Source organism: Toxotes jaculatrix, chromosome 3 (assembly GCF_017976425.1).
Source record: "Toxotes jaculatrix isolate fToxJac2 chromosome 3, fToxJac2.pri, whole genome shotgun sequence".
Taxonomy (NCBI): Eukaryota; Metazoa; Chordata; class Actinopteri; family Toxotidae; genus Toxotes; species Toxotes jaculatrix.
The window spans coordinates 16,313,231-16,337,336 of NC_054396.1; the positions used below are offsets into that span (position 1 = coordinate 16,313,231).

The 24,106-nt window shown below is 37.6% G+C and overlaps 2 protein-coding genes across 2 annotated transcripts in view; one reads left to right on the forward strand and one right to left on the reverse strand.

Annotated features, from left to right (window-relative positions):
* The first annotated feature begins 9,886 nt into the window (after positions 1 to 9,886).
* Positions 9,887 to 12,307, forward strand: LOC121179581 (parapinopsin-like). The gene is made up of 4 exons (XM_041034494.1): positions 9,887 to 10,217; positions 10,413 to 10,741; positions 11,365 to 11,607; positions 12,191 to 12,307. Exons 1-4 carry the CDS (start codon positions 9,887 to 9,889, stop codon positions 12,305 to 12,307), a joined length of 1,020 nt encoding a protein of 339 aa, XP_040890428.1.
* Positions 12,308 to 15,507: 3,200 nt separating this feature from the next.
* Positions 15,508 to 24,106, reverse strand: part of cacna1da (calcium channel, voltage-dependent, L type, alpha 1D subunit, a) — a 54,494-nt gene continuing 45,895 nt past the window's right edge. The window contains exons 37-49 of the mRNA XM_041034852.1: positions 23,831 to 23,958; positions 23,628 to 23,724; positions 23,415 to 23,517; positions 23,138 to 23,239; positions 21,329 to 21,462; positions 20,322 to 20,438; positions 19,525 to 19,913; positions 18,237 to 18,263; positions 17,412 to 17,540; positions 17,133 to 17,272; positions 16,627 to 16,733; positions 15,996 to 16,313; positions 15,508 to 15,813 (exon numbers count right to left, since the gene is read on the reverse strand). Coding sequence (XP_040890786.1) covers positions 15,508 to 15,813; positions 15,996 to 16,313; positions 16,627 to 16,733; positions 17,133 to 17,272; positions 17,412 to 17,540; positions 18,237 to 18,263; positions 19,525 to 19,913; positions 20,322 to 20,438; positions 21,329 to 21,462; positions 23,138 to 23,239; positions 23,415 to 23,517; positions 23,628 to 23,724; positions 23,831 to 23,958 — 2,097 coding nt within the window. The remainder of the gene's footprint in view (positions 15,814 to 15,995; positions 16,314 to 16,626; positions 16,734 to 17,132; positions 17,273 to 17,411; positions 17,541 to 18,236; positions 18,264 to 19,524; positions 19,914 to 20,321; positions 20,439 to 21,328; positions 21,463 to 23,137; positions 23,240 to 23,414; positions 23,518 to 23,627; positions 23,725 to 23,830; positions 23,959 to 24,106) is intronic.

Consider the following 24,106-nt stretch of genomic DNA (forward strand, 5'->3'; position numbering starts at 1 on the left):
TTTGATTTTTTTTGTCCGATTTTGACACCTTACTATACTATGACGTTTTTTATGACATTTTGAGGTCGAAAAAAAATTTGACTTTTTTTGCCCGAAAAAAACGGCATACTATACTATGACGTTTTTTATGACATTTTGAGGTCGAAAAAATTTTTGACTTTTTTTGTCCGATTTTGACGCCTTACTATACTATGACGTTTTTTATGACATTTTGAGGTCGAAAAATTTTTTGACTTTTTTTGTCCTATTTTGACACCTTACTATACTATGACGTTTTTTATGACATTTTGAGGTCGAAAAAAAATTTGACTTTTTTTGCCCGAAAAAAACCCCATACTATACTATGACGTTTTTTATGACATTTTAAGGTCGAAAAATTTTTTGACTTTTTTTGTCCGATTTTGACGCCTTACTATACTATGACGTTTTTTATGACATTTTGAGGTCGAAAAAAGTTTGACTTTTTTTGTCCGATTTTGACGCCTTACTATACTATGACGTTTTTTATGACTTTTGGAGGTCGAAAATTTTTTTGACTTTTTTTGTCCGATTTTGACGGCTTACTATACTATGACGTTTTTTATGACATTTTGAGGTCGAAAAAATTTTTGACTTTTTTTGCCCGAAAAAAACCCCATACTATACTATGACGTTTTTTATGACATTTTGAGGTCGAAAAAATTTTTGACTTTTTTTGTCCGATTTTGACGCCTTGCTATACTATGACGTTTTTTATGACATTATGAGGTCGAAAAATTTTTTGACTTTTTTTGTCCTATTTTGACGCCTTACTATACTATGACGTTTTTTATGACATTTTGAGGTCGAAAAAATTTTGACTTTTTTTGTCCGATTTTGACGCCTTACTATACTATGACGTTTTTTATGACTTTTTGAGGTCGAAAAAATTTTTGACTTTTTTTGTCCGATTTTGACGCCTTACTATACTATGACGTTTTTTATGACATTTTGAGGTCGAAAAAAAATTTGACTTTTTTTGTCCGAAAAAAACCCCATACTATACTATGACGTTTTTTATGACATTTTGAGGTCGAAAAATTTTTTGACTTTTTTTGTCCGATTTTGACGCCTTACTATACTATGACGTTTTTTATGACATTTTGAGGTCGAAAAAAGTTTGACTTTTTTTGTCCGATTTTGACGCCTTACTATACTATGACGTTTTTTATGACTTTTGGAGGTCGAAAATTTTTTTGACTTTTTTTGTCCGATTTTGACGGCTTACTATACTATGACGTTTTTTATGACATTTTGAGGTCGAAAAAATTTTTGACTTTTTTTGTCCGATTTTGACGCCTTACTATACTATGACGTTTTTTATGACATTTTGAGGTCGAAAAAAATTTTGACTTTTTTTGTCCGATTTTGACGCCTTACTATACTATGACGTTTTTTATGACTTTTGGAGGTCGAAAAATTTTTGACTTTTTTTGTCCGATTTTGACGCCTTACTATACTATGACATTTTTTATGACTTTTGGAGGTCGAAAATTTTTTTGACTTTTTTTGTCCGATTTTTACGCCTTACTATACTATGACGTTTTTTATGACATTTTGAGGTCGAAAAAAATTTGACTTTTTTTGTCCGATTTTGACGCCTTACTATACTATGACGTTTTTTATGACATTTTGAGGTCGAAAAAAAATTTGACTTTTTTTGCCCGAAAAAAACCCCATACTATACTATGACGTTTTTTATGACATTTTGAGGTCGAATTTTTTTTTGACTTTTTTTGTCCGATTTTGACGTCTTACTATACTATGACGTTTTTATGACATTTTGAGGTCGAAAAAAATGTTGACTTTTTTTGTCCGATTTTGACACCTTACTATACTATGACGTTTTTGATGACATTTTGAGGTCGAAAAAAAATTTGACTTTTTTTGCCCGAAAAAAACCCCATACTATACTATGACGTTTTTTATGACATTTTGAGGTCGAAAAATTTTTTGACTTTTTTTGTCCGATTTTGACGCCTTACTATACTATGACGTTTTTTATGACATTTTGAGGTCGAAAAAAATTTTGACTTTTTTTGTCCTATTTTGACGCCTTACTATACTATGACGTTTTTTATGACATTTTGAGGTCGAAAAAAAACTTGACTTTTTTTGTCCGATTTTGACGCCTTACTATATTATGACGTTTTTTATGACATTTTGAGGTCGAAAAATTTTTTGACTTTTTTTGTCCGATTTTGACGCCTTACTATACTATGACGTTTTTTATGACACTTTGAGGTCAAAAAAAATTTTGACTTTTTTTGCCCGAAAAAAACGCCATACTATACTATGACGTTTTTTATGACATTTTGAGGTCGAAAAAAAATTTGACTTTTTTTGTCCGATTTTGACGCCTTACTATACTATGACGTTTTTTATGACTTTTGGAGGTCGAAATTTTTTTTGATTTTTTTTGTCCGATTTTGACACCCTACTATACTATGACGTTTTTTATGACATTTTGAGGTCGAAAAAATTTTTGACTTTTTTTGGCCGATTTTGACGCCTTACTATACTATGACGTTCTTTATGACATTTTGAGGTCGAAAAAATTTTTGACTTTTTTTGCCCGAAAAAAACGCCATACTATACTATGACGTTTTTTATGACATTTTGAGGTCGAAAAAAATGTTGACTTTTTTTGTCCGATTTTGACGCCTTACTATACTATGACGTTTTTTTATGACATTTTGAGGTCGAAAATTTTTTTGACTTTTTTTGTCCGATTTTGACGCCTTACTATACTATGACGTTTTTTATGACATTTTGAGGTCCAAAAAAAATTTTGACTTTTTTTGTCCGATTTTGACGCCTTACTATACTATGACGTTTTTTATGACTTTTGGAGGTCGAAAAATTTTTGACTTTTTTTGTCCGATTTTGACGCCTTACTATACTATGACATTTTTTATGACTTTTGGAGGTCGAAAAATTTTTTGACTTTTTTTGTCCGATTTTTACGCCTTACTATACTATGACGTTTTTTATGACTTTTGGAGGTCGAAAAAAAATTTGACTTTTTTTGTCCGATTTTGACGGCTTACTATACTATGACATTTTTTATGACATTTTGAGGTCGAATTTTTTTTTGACTTTTTTTGTCCGATTTTGACGTGTTACTATACTATGACGTTTTTTATGACATTTTGAGGTCGAAAAAAATGTTGACTTTTTTTGTCCGATTTTGACACCTTACTATACTATGACGTTTTTTATGACATTTTGAGGTCGAAAAAAAATTTGACTTTTTTTGCCCGAAAAAAACCCCATACTATACTATGACGTTTTTTATGACATTTTGAGGTCGAAAAAATTTTGACTTTTTTTGTCCGATTTTGACGCCTTACTATACTATGACGTTTTTTATGACACTTTGAGGTCGAAAAAAATTTTGACTTTTTTTTCCCGAAAAAAACGCCATACTATACTATGACGTTTTTTATGACATTTTGAGGTCGAAAAAATTTTTGACTTTTTTTGTCCGATTTTGACGCCTTACTATACTATGACGTTTTTTATGACATTTTGAGGTCGAAAAAAATTGTGACTTTTTTTGTCCGATTTTGACGCCTTACTATACTATGATGTTTTTTATGACTTTTGGAGGTCGAAAAATTTTTGACTTTTTTTGTCCGATTTTGACGCCTTACTATACTATGACATTTTTTATGACTTTTGGAGGTCGAAAAATTTTTTGACTTTTTTTGTCCGATTTTTACGCCTTACTATACTATGACGTTTTTTATGACTTTTGGAGGTCGAAAAAAAATTTGACTTTTTTTGTCCGATTTTGACGGCTTACTATACTATGACATTTTTTATGACATTTTGAGGTCGAATTTTTTTTTGACTTTTTTTGTCCGATTTTGACGTGTTACTATACTATGACGTTTTTTATGACATTTTGAGGTCGAAAAAAATGTTGACTTTTTTTGTCAGATTTTGACGCCTTACTATACTATGACGTTTTTTATGACATTTTGAGGTCGAAAAAAAATTTGACTTTTTTTGCCCGAAAAAAACCCCATACTATACTATGACGTTTTTTATGACATTTTGAGGTCGAATTTTTTTTTGACTTTTTTTGTCCGATTTTGACGTCTTACTATACTATGACGTTTTTTATGACATTTTGAGGTCGAAAAAAATGTTGACTTTTTTTGTCCGATTTTGACAACTTACTATACTATGACGTTTTTTATGACATTTTGAGGTCGAAAAAAAATTTGACTTTTTTTGCCCGAAAAAAACCCCATACTATACTATGACGTTTTTTATGACATTTTGAGGTCGAAAAAATTTTTGACTTTTTTTGTCCGATTTTGACGCCTTACTATACTATGACGTTTTTTATGACATTTTGAGGTTGAAAAAATTTTGACTTTTTTTGTCCGATTTTGACGCCTTACTATACTATGACGTTTTTTATGACTTTTGGAGGTCGAAAATTTTTTTGACTTTTTTTGTCCGATTTTGACGGCTTACTATACTATGACGTTTTTTATGACATTTTGAGGTCGAAAAAATTTTTGACTTTTTTTGTCCGATTTTGACGCCTTACTATACTATGACGTTTTTTATGACATTTTGAGGTCCAAAAAAAATTTTGACTTTTTTTGTCCGATTTTGACGCCTTACTATACTATGACGTTTTTTATGACTTTTGGAGGTCGAAAAATTTTTGACTTTTTTTGTCCGATTTTGACGCCTTACTATACTATGACATTTTTTATGACTTTTGGAGGTCGAAAAATTTTTTGACTTTTTTTGTCCGATTTTTACGCCTTACTATACTATGACGTTTTTTATGACTTTTGGAGGTCGAAAAAAAATTTGACTTTTTTTGTCCGATTTTGACGGCTTACTATACTATGACATTTTTTATGACATTTTGAGGTCGAATTTTTTTTTGACTTTTTTTGTCCGATTTTGACGTGTTACTATACTATGACGTTTTTTATGACATTTTGAGGTCGAAAAAAATGTTGACTTTTTTTGTCCGATTTTGACACCTTACTATACTATGACGTTTTTTATGACATTTTGAGGTCGAAAAAAAATTTGACTTTTTTTGCCCGAAAAAAACCCCATACTATACTATGACGTTTTTTATGACATTTTGAGGTCGAAAAAATTTTGACTTTTTTTGTCCGATTTTGACGCCTTACTATACTATGACGTTTTTTATGACACTTTGAGGTCGAAAAAAATTTTGACTTTTTTTTCCCGAAAAAAACGCCATACTATACTATGACGTTTTTTATGACATTTTGAGGTCGAAAAAATTTTTGACTTTTTTTGTCCGATTTTGACGCCTTACTATACTATGATGTTTTTTATGACTTTTGGAGGTCGAAAAATTTTTGACTTTTTTTGTCCGATTTTGACGCCTTACTATACTATGACATTTTTTATGACTTTTGGAGGTCGAAAAATTTTTTGACTTTTTTTGTCCGATTTTTACGCCTTACTATACTATGACGTTTTTTATGACTTTTGGAGGTCGAAAAAAAATTTGACTTTTTTTGTCCGATTTTGACGGCTTACTATACTATGACATTTTTTATGACATTTTGAGGTCGAATTTTTTTTTGACTTTTTTTGTCCGATTTTGACGTGTTACTATACTATGACGTTTTTTATGACATTTTGAGGTCGAAAAAAATGTTGACTTTTTTTGTCAGATTTTGACGCCTTACTATACTATGACGTTTTTTATGACATTTTGAGGTCGAAAAAAAATTTGACTTTTTTTGCCCGAAAAAAACCCCATACTATACTATGACGTTTTTTATGACATTTTGAGGTCGAATTTTTTTTTGACTTTTTTTGTCCGATTTTGACGTCTTACTATACTATGACGTTTTTTATGACATTTTGAGGTCGAAAAAAATGTTGACTTTTTTTGTCCGATTTTGACACCTTACTATACTATGACGTTTTTTATGACATTTTGAGGTCGAAAAAAAATTTGACTTTTTTTGCCCGAAAAAAACCCCATACTATACTATGACGTTTTTTATGACATTTTGAGGTCGAAAAAATTTTTGACTTTTTTTGTCCGATTTTGACGCCTTACTATACTATGACGTTTTTTATGACATTTTGAGGTTGAAAAAATTTTGACTTTTTTTGTCCGATTTTGACGCCTTACTATACTATGACGTTTTTTATGACTTTTGGAGGTCGAAAATTTTTTTGACTTTTTTTGTCCGATTTTGACGGCTTACTATACTATGACGTTTTTTATGACATTTTGAGGTCGAAAAAATTTTTGACTTTTTTTGTCCGATTTTGACGCCTTACTATACTATGACGTTTTTTATGACATTTTGAGGTCGAAAAAAAATTTGACTTTTTTTGCCCGAAAAAAACCCCATACTATACTATGATGTTTTTTATGACATTTTGAGGTCGAAAAAATTTTTGACTTTTTTTGTCCGATTTTGACGCCTTACTATACTATGACGTTTTTTATGACATTTTGAGGTCGAAAAATTTTTTGACTTTTTTTGTCCTATTTTGACGCCTTACTATACTATGACGTTTTTTATGACTTTTGGAGGTCGAAAATTTTTTTGACTTTTTTTGTCCGATTTTGACGGCTTACTATACTATGACGTTTTTTATGACATTTTGAGGTCGAAAAAATTTTTGACTTTTTTTGTCCGATTTTGACGCCTTACTATACTATGACGTTTTTTATGACATTTTGAGGTCGAAAAAAAATTTGACTTTTTTTGCCCGAAAAAAACCCCATACTATACTATGATGTTTTTTATGACATTTTGAGGTCGAAAAAATTTTTGACTTTTTTTGTCCGATTTTGACGCCTTACTATACTATGACGTTTTTTATGACATTTTGAGGTCGAAAAATTTTTTGACTTTTTTTGTCCTATTTTGACGCCTTACTATACTATGACGTTTTTTATGACTTTTGGAGGTCGAAAATTTTTTTGACTTTTTTTGTCCGATTTTGACGGCTTACTATACTATGACGTTTTTTATGACATTTTGAGGTCGAAAAAATTTTTGACTTTTTTTGTCCGATTTTGACGCCTTACTATACTATGACGTTTTTTATGACTTTTTGAGGTCGAAAATTTTTTTGACCTTTTTTGTCCGATTTTGACGCTTTACTATACTATGACGTTTTTTATGACATTTTGAGGTCGAAAAATTTTTTGACTTTTTTTGTCCTATTTTGACGCCTTACTATACTATGACGTTTTTTATGACATTTTGAGGTCGAAAAAAAATTTGACTTTTTTTGTCCGATTTTGACGCCTTACTATATTATGACGTTTTTTATGACATTTTGAGGTCGAAAATTTTTTTGACTTTTTTTGCCCGAAAAAAACCCCATACTATACTATGACGTTTTTATGACATTTTGAGGCCAAAAATTTTTTTGACTTTTTTTGCCCGAAAAAAACGGCATACTATACTATGATGTTTTTTATGACATTTTGAGGTCGAAAAAAATTTAGACTTTTTTTGTCTGATTTTGACGCCTTACTATACTATGACGTTTTTTTTTTTTACCTCAAAATGTCCTTCAGATATGTAAAAATAGTTTGCTTTGAAAAATAGTTTATCTGATGGGTTTTCTCCTCAAAAACCGTCACATAATAAATTCAGGGAAAATCTATTTTCTCCTTCATTAGGTTTTTTTCTTTTACAACACATATTTGTATTTCTGTTTTTGTCCGTGCGCCTCCTAGTGGTCACACCCCCCCAAGGCTTCTCGCCGCTCTCATCTTGTAGCATTCACAGTGAGAGCCTGCGGCTGCGGCTCTCATCTCTAGCATCCACAAGGAACGGTCTCTCGGAGTTGCTACAGATGAGAGCCTGCCATCAATATAGAATAACGCGCCATGCCCCTGGTTCACGGGCTTGCCTCAGACACACCAATAGAATAAGGCGCCATGCCCGTGGCTCACAGGCTTGCCTCAGATACAGCAATAGAATAAGGCGCCATGCCCCTCGCTCACGGGCTTGCCTCAGACACAGCAATAGAATAAGGCGCCGTGCCCCTCGCTCACGGGCTTGCCTCAGACACAGCAATAGAATAAGGCGCCATGCCCCTCGCTCACGGACTTGCCTCAGACACAGCAATAGAATAAGGCGGGAGCGCACAGGGCTCATCGGGTCCTGGGACCGCGAGAGGGGACCTCCACTGGGCATTGTAAGAGTATGTGACTGTTGCCTAGCTCCTAAGATTATTGGGACATACAAACCCCTCCACCACATTAAAGTGGTGATTCTCAGAGGACATGGTTAACCTGTAAAGCTTTTTCTGTGACCAGTTTATGGTGAGGCCTATGAAAACAATGATAAATGCAAATATAATTTGGCCACTGTTTAAAATAAAGGTACACAAAGGTTTATAATCAGAGCCAGACCTCTTTTGAACTCTCAACCCAAACAACTGTAATCTCCATCTTGACTTGATTGGACATAAACCTCTTAGAAGGTTATGCACCGGACACCTGTTGTCATGCTCTCTTGTTAAGTCCTGGGGCTTAACCTCACCTCATACCCTCAGCAGACGGGGATAATTCAATTCGGACCAACACTTCTACAGTCAACTTATTGTCATCCAGTGGTATGCAATCACATACAGTGTTATGATGACAGAGTGACCTTTGGTGGTAGAAAGATTACTTCACATCTCAGTGCACCATGTGTTGTTAATTTGTCTTATTCATGCACAATCAAGTGCTTTACATCACTGCTGTCAAGCTTTCAAAAATTATGATGTGTTAAATATAGGAATTCACAATGTAGTGGTAAAACACTGTATCGTGACAGTTCTCAATCCTAACTTGAGCCTAACGTTCAAATGTTATACTATATCTGACTCACATTAACCTTTCCATCCTTTACTGTTGTTTTTCTGAATTCAGGTTGTTGTTGTCATGAGTGTAACTCAGCATCAGTCTCACTCAGTGTTTGATCATTTGTTTAGTTGAGGCTTTATATTTATAGCGCATCACATTGATCCTAAGTCCAGACAGCACATTACATTGTGTTCTGTGTTCATAAATAAAAGCTTAACCAGTTACTTCACCATTTTGATAATACTAGTGGGGTTAAATGGGATCTCACTGCAGGGACTGTTTTTCTTAAGCTGACCTCCAGAAAACACCATCATCTTTAAGACATAAATAGAAAGGGAATGCATCCCACATAAACTTGAAGTCAAAGTTTATCTAATGTTTTCATTCATGCAGTGCAGTGCAGTGCATTAATACAGTAATGTATAATGTTTAAATCATAACACTTTTGTAAACACACACTATGTCTCATTGAGTGACTTTTGTCATTTGTTGGTTTGTTGGTGTAGTGCTCCATCTTTCCATCAGTTTTGGGGTCCTTGGCCTGAAAAACTTTGAAGACCCCTGTTCTGTATATTTTTATGGCTCTCTAAAGCAGTTTGGTAAACATCTGCTGTTTTACATGTGTCCTATAAATATACTGACTTGACTGTACTTAGTAATCAGTATTTAACTTCGAAGTATTAAACTTTCACTGACCTCTGGTTTGACAGGCAGTAAGAAAAAGGACCAGAAACACATAATCAGCTCTTGTGAACCTTTACGGTAGGTGTGGTGTGTTGTGACATACTGCGAGTGGTCAGAGAGTGTAAAGTCTTTGTATCACAATCAAGCAAAAGGTGAAGGATCAAGGATCATCATTTGGAGGAATTACTCTTTGTTAAGTCCAGATCTGCAGGATTTATTCTTAGACTTGAGGCATCTAATCTCAGCTGTCACACTCAAATGGTGAGATATTGCACATCTAGAAGCTCCAGGGGAAGAAGACACTATCTGACCACTTTTTAAAGCTTTGTGTCCATGCAGCCGTTTGTCATTTTACCAAATGCTTCCTCATACCTGGACCCACAGGGGGAACCCCCTCTGTCACACACTGGCTTCATTATTCTCTCCATCATTATGGCTGTTTTCACCGGTCCAGCCATCATACTCAACGCTACAGTGATTATTGTGTCCCTCATGCACAAGCAGCTGAGGCAGCCCCTCAATTACGCTCTGGTGAACATGGCTGTGGCTGACCTGGGCACAGCCATGACTGGAGGGGTGCTGTCTGTGGTCAACAACGCCCAGGGGTACTTCTCCCTGGGAAGAACAGGCTGTGTGATGGAGGGCTTTGCAGTGTCCTTGTTTGGTGAGTGAAAAGAGGAGAACAGCTCAGCTAAGTAGTTTCTTTAATGCATAGAGTTATGGTAAAACTGTGAATCCTTTCTTATGTAAAATGAGATGTCATTGATTAGTTAATGTTTATAATAAATGTTTTTTTGTTTAACAAAAAGAAATATCCGTTTAATCACTGTGCTTACATAATTTTATCAACTGTCTGCAGGCATCACATCTCTCTGCACTGTTGCTCTAATCGCGGTGGAGAGGATGTTTGTTGTGTGTAAGCCATTGGGACAGATAACCTTCCAAAAGAAGCATGCAGTTGGAGGTATTGTCTTGTCCTGGCTGTGGTCCCTCACATGGAACTTACCTCCCCTATTTGGCTGGGGCAGGTATGAGCTGGAGGGGGTCGGGACATCCTGTGCACCAGACTGGCACAACAGAGACCCTCAAAATGTCTCCTACATCCTGGCTTATTTTGCAGTGTGTTTTGCAGTTCCTTTTGCCATTATCCTGGGATCCTACACAAAACTAATGTGGACATTACACCAGGTGAGCATATATTTACACTTGGTTTCACAATGTTGGTATTTAAGAAGTGTACTAAGAAGTACAATTTCAGGCTTGTGAGTAATTCCAATTTATTGTGCCATAAATTTCCGTTTCAGTAGACTTCAGAGGGAAATATTCTACTTTCCATTACTTTGCATTTATCTGACCTCAACAATTTCTAGTTATGTTTCAGATTAAAACTGTACATTAAAAAAACAAGGGAAAAAAAGGGAAAACTTTTTCAGCTTGTGACCCTGTACTAAAAAGCAGGTTCCTTTGTTGCCCAATTCAGAGGCCTGAACTTCTTCCAGACTTAAATCATTGTTCTTAAAGCATTGTTTGTGGTCTAAAGAGATCAAATTATCAAATATTTTACAAAAAGCCAATATTGTACATTTCTTTTATAATTTACCCAAAATATGAATACAAATTTCCCTTGCAGGATGGTGTTTCTTCGTTTTTTCACATCCCATTTATCATGTCACAACCCATAAGATTTATCTTGTTACCCTTAAGAGCCTTTTCTGATAATACTTCTATGCTTTTACTTAAGCAAAAGATGTTGAATGTCCACCTGCGAATTAATCTTTTTACATTGTTGTATCGGTTCTGTTTTCATTCAGGTATCAAAGATGGCCTGTTTGGAAGGTGGTGCAGTAGCTAAGGGAGAGATGAAGGTGGCATCTATGGTTATTCTGATGGTCCTGACATTTCTGATCAGCTGGTTACCTTATGCTGCCCTGGCCATGCTGGTAGTGTACAGCCCCGATGTGGAGATTCACCCTCTGGTTGGCACAGTGCCCGTTTACCTGGCAAAGAGCAGCACTGTGTACAATCCTATCATCTACATCTACCTCAACAAACAGGTACTGTAACACCATGCAGTTTATTAGCGTAATAGAGTGTAGCCATATAAGATAAACTGCATTGGGGGAAGCTTATTAATGAAATGCTTTGCTCCTTTGGGTCATCAGCACCATCTAGTGTTATCAAAAGAGAGTTTAGTATCTTGTCTTAGAACATATGAATTTGTGCTCATTTAACAGGGAACTTTTAAAATTGGTTATAAAGACTGAACATATATATTCAGGAGTATGCAAAAGTTTACACACCCCTGGGCAAATTACATATTTTTATTTATTTTATTTGAATTTATTTTTCATTATTTTACCTTTTTAAGGGAAAAATAAGTAAATACAGCCCAGGAAAAGGAGGAAACAAACTACTTGTAAAACAATCAGAACTTAATTGACTCATTAGGGTTTGTAAAGCAGGTCAAGAAATGGTCATCAGGAGTTGATGATAAATTTTCTGACTCCTCCAACCTTGTGGTAATACTCAGCCACCATGGGCTCCTCTAAGCAACTTACTGAGGACCTAAAATGAAGATAACGGATGCCTATCTTGGCTGAACATTTCTTTTGTAGTGTTTCATTTTGTCCTCTACAGTTTCAGAAATATGCTGTGTCCTTCTTGCTGTGCGGGAAAGAGCCCTGGGAGCAGGATGAGGTATCAGAGACGGCAACGACTGTGGAGACTTCAACCAACAAAGTATCTCCCGCCTGAAGTTTACACATGCCTACAATCATCCATTGTAAAGATCTCTTTCTGAAATATGTACAATTCAGTTTACACAACCTTTTTTCCACCTGCTACACAGACATCAGTGTTCGACTGACTACAGTGTTTGAATGTTTGGAATTTATAGTATATATGAAAAACTTGTGTCTAGAAGAACTAGTGTCTCTAAATTAGAACAGTAATTCAGCATAAGTTTATTCAATGATGATCAATAGAAAATAAAATCTCAGTATTGATTCAAATAAAGTCAAGGCCAAAATAAAATGAAAAATACCAAAAAATGTATTGATACAAAACCTAGAGGGTTATAGTAAAGCATTTGCTACTAAGAGAAATGATGTTTACTGAATAAAAACATTAAGGAGCAAATATCAAGACTTTCAAGTAGAGAACATTACCATGGGTCTTTCCATACTTTTGTACATATTTTACATTATCTTCTATTTAAATACAGCTTTCAGAACATTAATAGTTGTTATAGTAATTATAATCATAACAATATGAAGAAAACTAATAGAAATGTTCAAATCAATGTGTTTCTCTGTAAACTGGTACTTTACCATTTCATTTTTTTCCCTTACCCACGAACAGAGGAACAGTGCACCTTGAAAATATTTGTTAATACTCCTTCATTCCCAGCATTGTAAGGTGAGGTGTAAATGACAAATATAGATTCCACTAAACCATACACACGGTCACAAAAAGTACAAAATTGTCTCACCTTAATACACAAATCTGTTTAGAAAAAGGAGAAACAAAAGCACTATACAGTTACTTGTGCAAAGACAAACAGCTATGTGCTAATATTTAAATACCATTGGTATAGACTGAACCAAATCATTATTTTCTTTTTTTTCAGGAATCCCTGACATGAGGTAAAAGTAAGTTCTTTTCATCTTTAGTTTAACACAACTTTTAAAAGTGTTTACAAAATAATGCATATCTTCAGTTCATCAGTACTGTAATTGCTACGAATAGTACAATGTGCCTGTTATGTGCATTGGTCCTTTTATATGACAGTCATCAACAAAAGGACTAGAACACATTTTTTTTTTTTTTACTCACAAACAATTCAAAGAGCCCTTTCAATGTGCACACAAAATGGAAAACCTACATTTTCATGACAGTATTCGGTTGAATTAGAGTACAGTATGCACTCGCCTACAAATCAAACACTCATGAACAACAGCTCACATTTACCCTAAATATCCACGGTGCTAATTCAAACTCTCCATGGTAATGCCTGAAAAAGCCCGTTTCAGGTTTTTTTTTTTAGTCCAGTATCCTTATCGTGATAGATCTATAAATGATAACTGATAAAATGAAAAGATATTTTGTCGTTTGTGATCCGGCTTGTGGGCATCAGTTGCTCCTTTTCATGCAGCCAGGGTGAGTTTTCCCACCTGGTCTCATTAATAAACATGATTAGAGGAAAAACGCAAAGTCCAGGTTCAACCCCACCTTCATCTCTTTCAGACTTCACTGTGGGACACTGTGACAGACGGATAAGCTGAGACAATGATATGTTGTCACCGTTGCCTAACGAGGTATACTGTATGCAGGAACCAGGCAGGCTGAGAGAGAAAGGGGCGAGGGGGGGGTTAGTATTGCTTAGCCTCTCTCCAGCATCCTGACACCAGGACACCCTCTGTCCTTCCACCTGCAACGCATGTTTCAGCTATTTCTGACCTTTGGATGTGTGCGTCTCCTGCCACCACAGGCTCCGAGCCCTCGCACACTACATGAAGACTAAGATGTGACTGTGAATATTCAGTACAAAGGTTGAATGGAATCACACCATGATCCACAAAGAGAACCGTATGTCGTGGAAAATCCCAGCACAAGCTATGAGAAATATTAATTTATCCCTGTTATTACCATCTATCGCTATTCCTTCTTTCAGCAGCAAAAAGGCATTTCAGTAGGGGCTGACGAAACCTAGGTCTGACTTTGAAACCAACTAAAAAAGCAGCATTGTTAATGCACTATGCATTTTAAATTCTTGTGCATGCCCTGCACAAAATATGCAAACAAATGTGTTCATCACATCTGTATAAAATTTCGGCACTGGATCCTTGAGGCTTGCCTTCTTAAAATGCTCCTTTAAAGGGGGCTTTACCTTATGCAACTGGTGTTGGTTTGATGAAGTAACACACATACTCCTATGCAGAGAAATCAAAGCCATTTGCATATCTTGTGCAGTAGTGTTGTCACACAAGCAGAACCTCTTAAAAATTCTGTTCCGTAGGCAAAATAAAGGGTGCATATTAGCAAAGAAATAAAAGGCAAACAAATATCAGAATATAGTACTTAATAAAATAATGCAAGTCTGCTCTTATAGCATAACAGGAGTCACAAGGGTCCATATTGCTGATCTTTTAAATGATACATAATTACAAAATATAGAATATCTCTTTACAAAGTTTCTTTTGTTATATAATACAATTTACAGCATATCAACTATGAAATATTAACCAGGCTATTCTAAAATTTAAAATAACCTGCCTGCTAGTGCATTTGTCTCAAATGCTTTTTGTCGCTTCAAAAGTACATATCTCAAGTTGAATGATGCTATAAGTAGGACAGTTAGTTCCTGCATAATCTGGTACGACTCTACTGGTGCTCTTCACCTTTTGACTCAGCTGTAGCAATCATTACACGATCTTTTCTAACAACAAGGGGATCAAGTTATTCTAACGACTAAGGGAGGAGATATGCCTTTCTATGCTTGCATTGAAAACTTGCATGATATGCCAAACCTTAATAAAGTGACTGAGGTAATGACATCGTACATCTGATTGTCATCACCCTTTGAGACCCGTCCTATAGAGTATCTCACACCTTTGCCAATTGGTCCATCTTTCACTGGCATTACTGTCCTTGTCTCTGATTGGCTGCAGGCTCAACCTGTATGTCACCTCCAAGTCAAGGCCTTTGACAGGAGGGTCCAGTCAGTCCCTCTGTGCACAGCAGGGATGGTATCTGGCTCTGCGCTGTGACCTCCTTTTGCTGGCAGGCAGAGAACAATTAAATGAACGGGACTAATGTGTCTCTCTTCTATATGCCTTTTCTCTTCAATGTAAAAGGCACTTCTTTTGGTGGGAGCCAACAGATGCATTTCGTTTTTTATTTTCACTGGTTGTAGTCTGACAAAGGTTCTAATTTGCAGATTTCTGCAGCCAGTGCTATAAAGTCGTGATGCAGATCATTTCATCTGCCAGGTCCTCCTCATAAGGAGCTCTGGGTTCTGTCTCTGGCTCCTCGTCACTGTAGCTGGCTGCGGTGTCCTGCAGTTCATAGTCCCTTGGAGTCAGAATGGGAAACACGTTGATTCCGTTGACTCCCGGGGCCATCCCACCGTTCAGCAGGTGGCTGGCTGCACTCTCCATCTCATCTATCGTCATCTCACATGCATCTGCTATCTCGTGCTTTGTGGCAGCGACGAACTTGGGATCCTTGGCATATCTCCCAAGCCCTTCTGATATCAAAACCTGCTCGACAGTAAAAAAAAAGGAAAAAATATGTTACAGTGGATTTTCAGGATCTTGTTTTGCTTATCTTGCAAGTAATATTTTGTTCTGACAACAAGATAAATTTTAAAATGTGTTAGATCAAATCATCTGGCCAAGGACACCTATTACCTCCCTATGTCACCAAACAGCTTCAAACTCACCGCCTCCACTAGACTGGTGGCGCTGCCTCTCTTCTGGTGGTACTGGTTATGGTACTCAGGTGGCACCTGCAGGTGGACAGGCGAGTACGTCCTCTGGGAGAACTCAGGGTCATCTGTATACCAGGAGCTCTTGCGCACAGACACTTGGCTGCTAGCAGCACTCTCCCTGTGTGGGTGGTCCACACGGATGAGAGGGGTGTAGTATGGTGACTGGTCTTTACTGGCCGGGGTGGCAGGGGGAGTTGCCCAGGAGCGGGTGGAGCGGGTCGGGGAGAGGCGGTGGGCTCTGCTGGAGTCCAGGCCTGCTACAGCCATTACCTGAAACGTCAGGAGAGATACAGCAGTACAAGCTTAATACGGAGCAGCATAACAGGCAGTTGGAGTAGTATTGTCAAATTGTGCTACGTTTACACCACTACTACTGCCACTCCACTCCAGGAGCATGTAAGCTGTTCAGTAAACAGTAGCTTCCTTGGTTCAACAAATGTCTGCGATACTTAGTTATTAAAAAAATGTGATCAGTTCAACTTAAAGTTTGTGGCAACACAAGAGGAGGCAGCCCAACAAGATGAAACATGACACAGTGTTTAAAACATTGCCTGTGAGCAAACAGTAAGTGTGCCTGTGTTACCTGGTGCTGCATAAGGTGCAGTGGTAGAGCAGTACGCTGATGTGGAAGCTCGTCCTGGCTACTTTGTCTGCGCAGACACTCAAAGTTGAAGGAGGGCCTCCTGTGACCTGAACAAGCCAGCAGTGGACCAGTGAGGGACATCATGCAGGAAACTTTAGCAGCATGCAAAACTTTAACATTGCAAACACTCAGGAATATGAAACTGGGTGAGTGGATCAATCATACAGTGAAAGGAGTCAATGTGTGTGCATTTAGACAAAAGGACAACTTTTGTAGCCAGTCTGTAGTTTTAAATTTTCATGATTTCAGGATAACTGAATGGTTTAACAGCCATCTTGGCAGGAACAATGAACACTATGCTGTGTTCCTCATTGTGCATAAAATTTTTTTTTTTTTCTTTTACATTATTTGAAACGGATTCTTCTTATGAAGGATAATGTCATATTAGACACATATATTGTAACTTGTAACTCATGCGGAAGGTGAGTATGTTGCTAAGGAAATACCTTGAGGTGTGGCAGGAAGCAGCCGTCTCTTTGGCGACCTCCGTGAGTCGCGGTAGAGAGGCTGCTCATCATCGTCATAGTAACTGTCAGGGTGATGATAACCTTTGGGAGTCTCATACTCTGTGTCACTGTTCTGATACCTGTCAACACATTGAATAAAGGGCTTGCTGGGAGACATGGTTTGGAACACACTATCCCAAAACCTTTCTGATTAAATTTTGCAAACAAAGCAGAGTAAAAAACCAGATTAAGTTGTTAAGTTGTTTCAGAAAGTATTACCTGTCCCCTGACAGCATACTGTCATCCTCATTAAACTCCTCCCCACTGTAATACTCTCCAGAGAAGCGGTCTTCATCAAACTCCTCTTCCCTGCGGATGGTGGGGTGGCGTCCATCCCCTCCGTGGGACCTGAAGGAAGGACAGGGTACAGGGGTCAGAACGTGCATGCTGTGGCTATTTGGGGAGGGGGGATGGGGGTCACTGGAATAGGGCCATGCACTGCCATGCAGACGCAAGCCTCCAGGGGCAGCAATGCTACTGACACCCCCCATGTTAATACTAACCACACCCAAACCAAGACAACAGGCAGACGTTTCGGGCTGAAGAGCATCACGCTGTCATCTAAACATCCCACTTTGATGTCCTTTATCAGATCAGTTAAAACAAAAATCTCTTTCTGGTTAAGGATCTTGAAGTGAATTAGGTGTAGGACTGTGCAATTTTGGGGACAGGATCATAAAACAGTTTTTTTAAAACATTCACTCATATCCTTCTTTTTCGAGCTTTCTGGTGGGTCCTTCTTCAAAGCAAGCACGTCACTTTAACACATGCATAAAGCAGGGCTGCTCTCGGCAATATGCTGGCCACTCACATTTGTGTTTTTTTCTCTTTTTAATTTAAGGCACTGACACAAGTGTGTCACAACAAAGGCGGACGATAACCAGACAAATGACTGGCCAGCATATAGCTCATAACACTGATTTAGCAAGGATGCAACCATTCATTGATTCAACAACAAGTCAACATGACAAAACATAAAAAAATAAAGTCCGTCTTTTGCTGTTGAGACATACTGCTGGAGCCAAACCTAGAGAAACGACATACCTAACATAGGTCTCATAGTAGCGCCTTCTGTCCAAGAAAGCAGAGGGATGGTCAAGAGAAAGCATTTTGGTTAGGAAGGAGAAAGGGAGAAGGAGAAAACACAGAAAATGAAGGAGAAAGCATGACATATATATCATACAGTATATGAAACATATACAGCATTCTCATATATATGCATGAGGAGGAGAGAGTGTGATGGTGGACGTTGACTCCAGTGTTGGTTGACAATTCGATTTTCTATTATTAAGATAAGACGCAAAGTAAAAAATATTTCTCTTTTGTAAAGTGGCAGCAATGAAACTGCCTCCCCTCCAAACTGATGTGGTACAAAAGGAAAACCAATCCTGGAGTGGTGGACTAAACAGAGTATGGGAAATTAGGAGATAAGTGTACTATTGGTCACTTATGAAGTTAACTGTCAGAGTGAGAGTAGGCTTGTGATCCATTATGGAATGAAGGGTTTACAATAGAGGTTTGTGAACGGGAAAGGTTTGATAAGAAGCTGGGTCTTGCCTGTGGGAAGAAATACTTATGCAACAGATAGTGTCCTCGAGACTTGTAGTTGCAGCAAGCACTCGGTGCACAATAACTAATCCCACTGTTTTTTGTTTGTTTTTTTTCTAATTTCATCAGTTCTCAGTTATGTGCTGTCATACAATCTAAGATAGCTGCATGAAAAGACTGAGAAAGCCCCTCAGGTGAACAGTGGAGCAAGAGGAAATTTAAAACTTGTGCAGTTGTTTTTTTGTTTATCTATTTAAGTTTTCCACCTTGCCCTTGAAGGGTAAATCCATAATCCATATCTTAAATACTCTGAAACTCATACACTTGCTGTCAGATCTCATCACTGTGTGATTTTCTGTGAATTGCGTGAGCTAATTTCTGTGATGGACTTTTCCTAATTTGCCTAATTTTGTACCCACATTCTCTCAATTTGCATTTCTGCTCACAAAAACTGTACAAAAGCCTTACTTATTAAGAAAACACTTGGAACTAGGGATAGACACAAATTCAACATAATCATTGACATTTCATCAAATGTGCATCATATTTAAACGAATCAATTAAATTTGACCAAAATCTGTCACTTAAATCTCTCTAAATTTGGGGAAATATACTTATTCACTTTCTTGCCGAGACAACAAGATATAACCTAAGCCACACAGAATACACCAACGGCTGCTTAACAGAGCTTTAAGCATTTCATACGATATGTTAGGGGACGGATCTCGCTCTACATTGTTTGAACCCGCAGCAGATGAGAAGCTGATGATCAGTGTGTGGATACCTTTGACCCTGGGGTGTCCGGGGCTTGTCGTAGTCATAGTAGGAGCTGCGTAGACCTGGGTAGCCATTGGGAGGTGCGTGTTCATAGTAACGATGGTGTCCTCCGTTGGGTAGACTGGACACGTTGGCATTGTTGAGGTTGATGTTGGTGGATTTGGGAGACTTGCCATAGGAGTTGTGATGGCGATGGTGATGGTGGTGGTGGTGATGATGGTGGTTGGGGTGGGACATTGCGTTGGCTCGAGACAGGCGTCCCACAGGCTGCTCCATGTGGGCGTAGTGAGGTGGAGGTTGCACCTGCAGAGGTCGCTGTGTGGCGTTGGTCTGATGCCCGTTGGATCGCCGATGACCACCATTCATGAGATGGTTACCGAAGAGTCCGCCGTTACGCTGTGGAGGAACGCTCAAAGTAAAACCACCAGGGCCTCTACTTCATACAGTGCACCAAAGCAAATGTGCTATTGATGTTAAGTCTGTGAGCTGATTTTCTTTTCAAAGGTTGTATGAGCAAAAATAAGTTCAGAAGCTGGTTTTATGGCAAATGACGCATGTGAGCAAAATGAATGCACTCTGTAGTTTGTTGGGATTGGAATGGAGGAAAAACGTAGGAAGCTCAAATAAACCAAATGAAAAAAAAGCTTCTTACTGTAGCAATATAAATTAGAGACTTCCCTTTTATAAAGAGAGAGCACTTTTATATATAACCATGGAAAAGCATTAATTGGGACTTCATTACAAGCACATATGTTAACTTTGCCACAAACATTTCTCCTGTCAGGTAAAATTAAAATAATTTACCCTATAAATTTCCTCGTCTTCCTCTGGAATAAAGTCTACAAGTTCGTCATCTTGCAGATCACATGATATCGCTCGGCGAATTTCGGGCCCAATATCATGCAGCGTGCGAAGGCCAGCCTGTAACCATGACAATAACAGGAGCTAAGCACTACAGCTGGGACCTTCATCTTACAACTCACAGTATGAAAACTGACATCATACAGTCACAACCATCACACATACTGGGCATACACACACCTGTGCTGGAGTATGCAACACCTGACATTTACATTACTGACAGACTGTGAGAGATGAGAACACACAGACAGACAAATGTGCTCTCTTGAATGTAACCTGCTTTGAATTTTACTTAGCTGAAATGTCTTGTGTAGCATCCAGCTGTGCTTTCCCTTACATACGCCTGAGTGAGTGCAGTTGAAAAAAAAAAAAAAAAAAACTTTCTTCCTTTTCTCCTTTGAAGGTGTACATAACTAAATTATCATAATATTCACAAAGGGTTTATTATAAATAAACTAAAAGCTGGTCATGTTTACAGTCTGACAATGATATATGGTGATACACTGAAGCCATATATCATACATTACAAGGTAACAGAAATGGCAACAAGCTTTGCATATGAATTTCATGAGTCGATGAGTGAACTGTGATGCACAGAAAACACATGAAAGGATGGCTGGAGATGATGACACGCTTAACATCAACATATTTAAAGACACAGAGACACAAATAACAAGTTCACACACTGGGAACATATAAATCACAGTTACAGATTCATACTGTACACCAAGATCATGAACGCCCTGCTGGATCATAAACCATAACATTAGCACACATGATGATATTTGAATGAAATGCACAAAGACACATTTTATACAGACTCGACTTAACAAAATCACAGTGCTTGCAAATCCATGTTATCACACAGTGTTCAACAATCTCTCTCCCCTCTCTCTTACATAACACACCACACACTCTCAGAAGACGCACACACACTCTCTGAGACTCACCTGTAAAGCAATGGCCGTGTTGTTCTGGGAGGGGTGAGCACCCACCAGGCCTTCCTCTTTACGTTTCTTGAATTTCCTAAAGTAGTCCTGTATCAGGAAGGTGGCATAGAACTTCCCCACGGTTACCTCATCATCTGAGTGAACAGACCACACAAATGCTTCCTGTGTCAGCAGGTCACTACACACAGTACTCTGGGAGAGAGAAGGGGAGACTCTTCTCTTCCCTTCGTCCATTCTCCTTGAAATTCTGGGTTCATCACCTTAGGACTGCAGACAAGTGAGGCACACTGCAACCCCAATCAACCAAATGATTTTAATCCAAATTATATACATCCATCTTGATGGTGTATATACTGTACCTCAATCTGCACCACCTGAGATCCTTCACTGTATTTCAGAGAGAACAGAAAATCAAATATATGCTACAGTCTCTTCAATTTGCATGTGTGTGCATTTCTACTTCTGAAAAGCTTTAGATAATCCAAGTGAAATCTTACGTTTGCTTATTAAATGAGATGCAAAATTAGCGGCAAATTAACACCTAATAATAGGACGCCTGAAGCTGTGAGAAACTACTTTCAGTTTTTTTGTCTATTCTTCCTCAGTGTTCTGCTACTGATTAAAAGGACAGAGCAAGCAGAATTAAGGTTAAAATAGAAACTAAGGTACAAATAAAAAATTGAATCTGTGCATTTAGCAGTGACATACAGGCTACACGATAAAACAACGGTTAAACCTTTAGATAATATTTAACTTGAACAGCTACTATTAAATTACCTTTAAGATAAAATGTTTACTCATCTGCTAAAATGCAAAAATATTTTCAATGTTTTTGTTGGGAGGCAGGGAGGTGGTCTTTACTGAACACTATGTCCAAGAATGACATTTTCTTTACTACTTTAGCACATGCAAGCAAAGCAGATCTATGCATCATACATGTCAGTATGTCTGCGTAAATTTACCTGTTTATGCTCATGTATGCCTTTTTCTAACACGATGTGTGCTAATCAGTGAAAACTACTCTTGAAATTGCATATGGGCATGTTCTTGCATGTATATTTTGTCCCAATAAATGTTTTTTTTTTCAAGAGTGTGTGAGAATCATTCTGAAGCAGGGGTCTGAATCACTTTGAACAAGCACGCTGGGGACAGAGATCGGAGAGAGAGGCAACACTAGTTCCATGCCACCACCCTAAAACAGAACTGCTTCAGAATATTCTGAAGTGTTTCAGAGTTTTGGATACAGAGATATAAAAATGTGAGGAGAATAAGCTGTGGAAGCTCAAGCAGTGAGAAAAGGACAGAGATTAAGACAACAGAGAGTCAGTGAAGGAGAGAGGAGACAGATATAGAAGGAAAGAAAGAGAGAGAGACATATTAGTGAGAAAGACAGAACATGCACTTGGACAGTGGTCTACAAGGCCATGCAAGCCCAAAGCCCAGCAGTCAGTGGCCTCCACCAGCATCCAGGGCAGGAGGGAGGAATGTGGATCAAACACAGATGGAAGAAACACACTGCTGAGGGGGCAACCAGGAGAACATGAGCTGAGCAGAAACAGCACAATACAGCTTTACTTGTGCATGAGAATCTGAGTGCATTTGTGTGTGTCTTTTTATCTAAGGACATTGTAATGAAAGAACAGTTTGGAGCTTCCTGTAATTTTATACAAACAACGTGGGCAACAGATGGTGTGTGTGATTCTGTGCAGGCTGCTTTAGCTTGGTTTGTGTGTGTGTCAAATTATGAAAGAAGGACTATGAGGTGTATGTGATTTCATTGACAAACAGACACAGGCCGATTCCACTAACCACCAGCAGGAGGCACCACTTGATCCAGCAGCTTCATGCTGGTTCTTTTCCAGATTTTCTTGATGACAGCCCGAAGCTCTTCGTTGGCCTGCTCTAGATTACCTGCACCACAGGGAAACAAATGTCCCTGAGAAACCAGCACTGCAGTTTGCAGCCATTTTAAATCCACACAACTACGTACGTAACAGAACAACAGGCTCAGTAAATGCATCAGCAAAGCATTTCATGTACTTTTAGGAAGAACAACAGTGTCATGTGGTTTATTTTTGGCTCGTACCTTCTGTTTTGATCTTCAGGGCTGTTCGCACCAGTGCAAACAGAGTGGCATTAAACATGACTGTGCCGTCACTGTTCAGGGGCATGTTCATGGCTACCAGCCTCTGAGAGAAGAGAGCAAACAGAGATCTTTAACATGATAGACCAGGCCAGATAAATAATCAGCACATCTGTGTGACCTTTGTTAATGAGGTAATAGAAGAAGAGAGGAGACCTTGCAAGCCACTCTGTGAGGACACAGTTTGCCAAAGCCGAGGGGAGGCTGAATACGACGAAGAAGGGTTACAACATCCAGATGCTTGATTCTGCCTCTACGTGAGAGAAAATAACACATAGGCATTACACAAGACATTAACTGACAAACAGCCGTACAGGAACCTGAACGTGAAATATTTTCAGATACTGTAAAGCACATACTTGGCCTCAGGGTCATACTCTGACCAAATTCTCTTGAATTCATCGAGGTGGTGAGGACCGAGAATGGACCAGTCACGTGTCAGATAGTCAAAGTTGTCCATGATGACAGCCACAAACAAATTGATAATCTGGAGAGAGGAAAAAGAAAATATCTGAAAAACCACCTTATATGTTGGTATGCCAATAATAATAATAATAATAATAATAATAATAATAATAATAATAATGCAATAATAAGAAAAAGAAGAAGAATGAAGGAGTTTGCTAAGGAAACAA

What these genes read in the sequence shown, in the direction of transcription:
- LOC121179581 (XM_041034494.1), top strand. Translation starts at nt 9,887, where the DNA reads ATGCAGCCGTTTGTCATTTTACCAAATGCTTCCTCATACCTGGACCCA. An exon ending in CTTTGCAGTGTCCTTGTTTG is followed by an intron (nt 10,218 to 10,412) that starts GTGAGTGAAAAG and finishes AACTGTCTGCAG; the next exon opens with GCATCACATCTCTCTGCACT. An exon ending in ACATCTACCTCAACAAACAG is followed by an intron (nt 11,608 to 12,190) that starts GTACTGTAACAC and finishes TGTCCTCTACAG; the next exon opens with TTTCAGAAATATGCTGTGTC.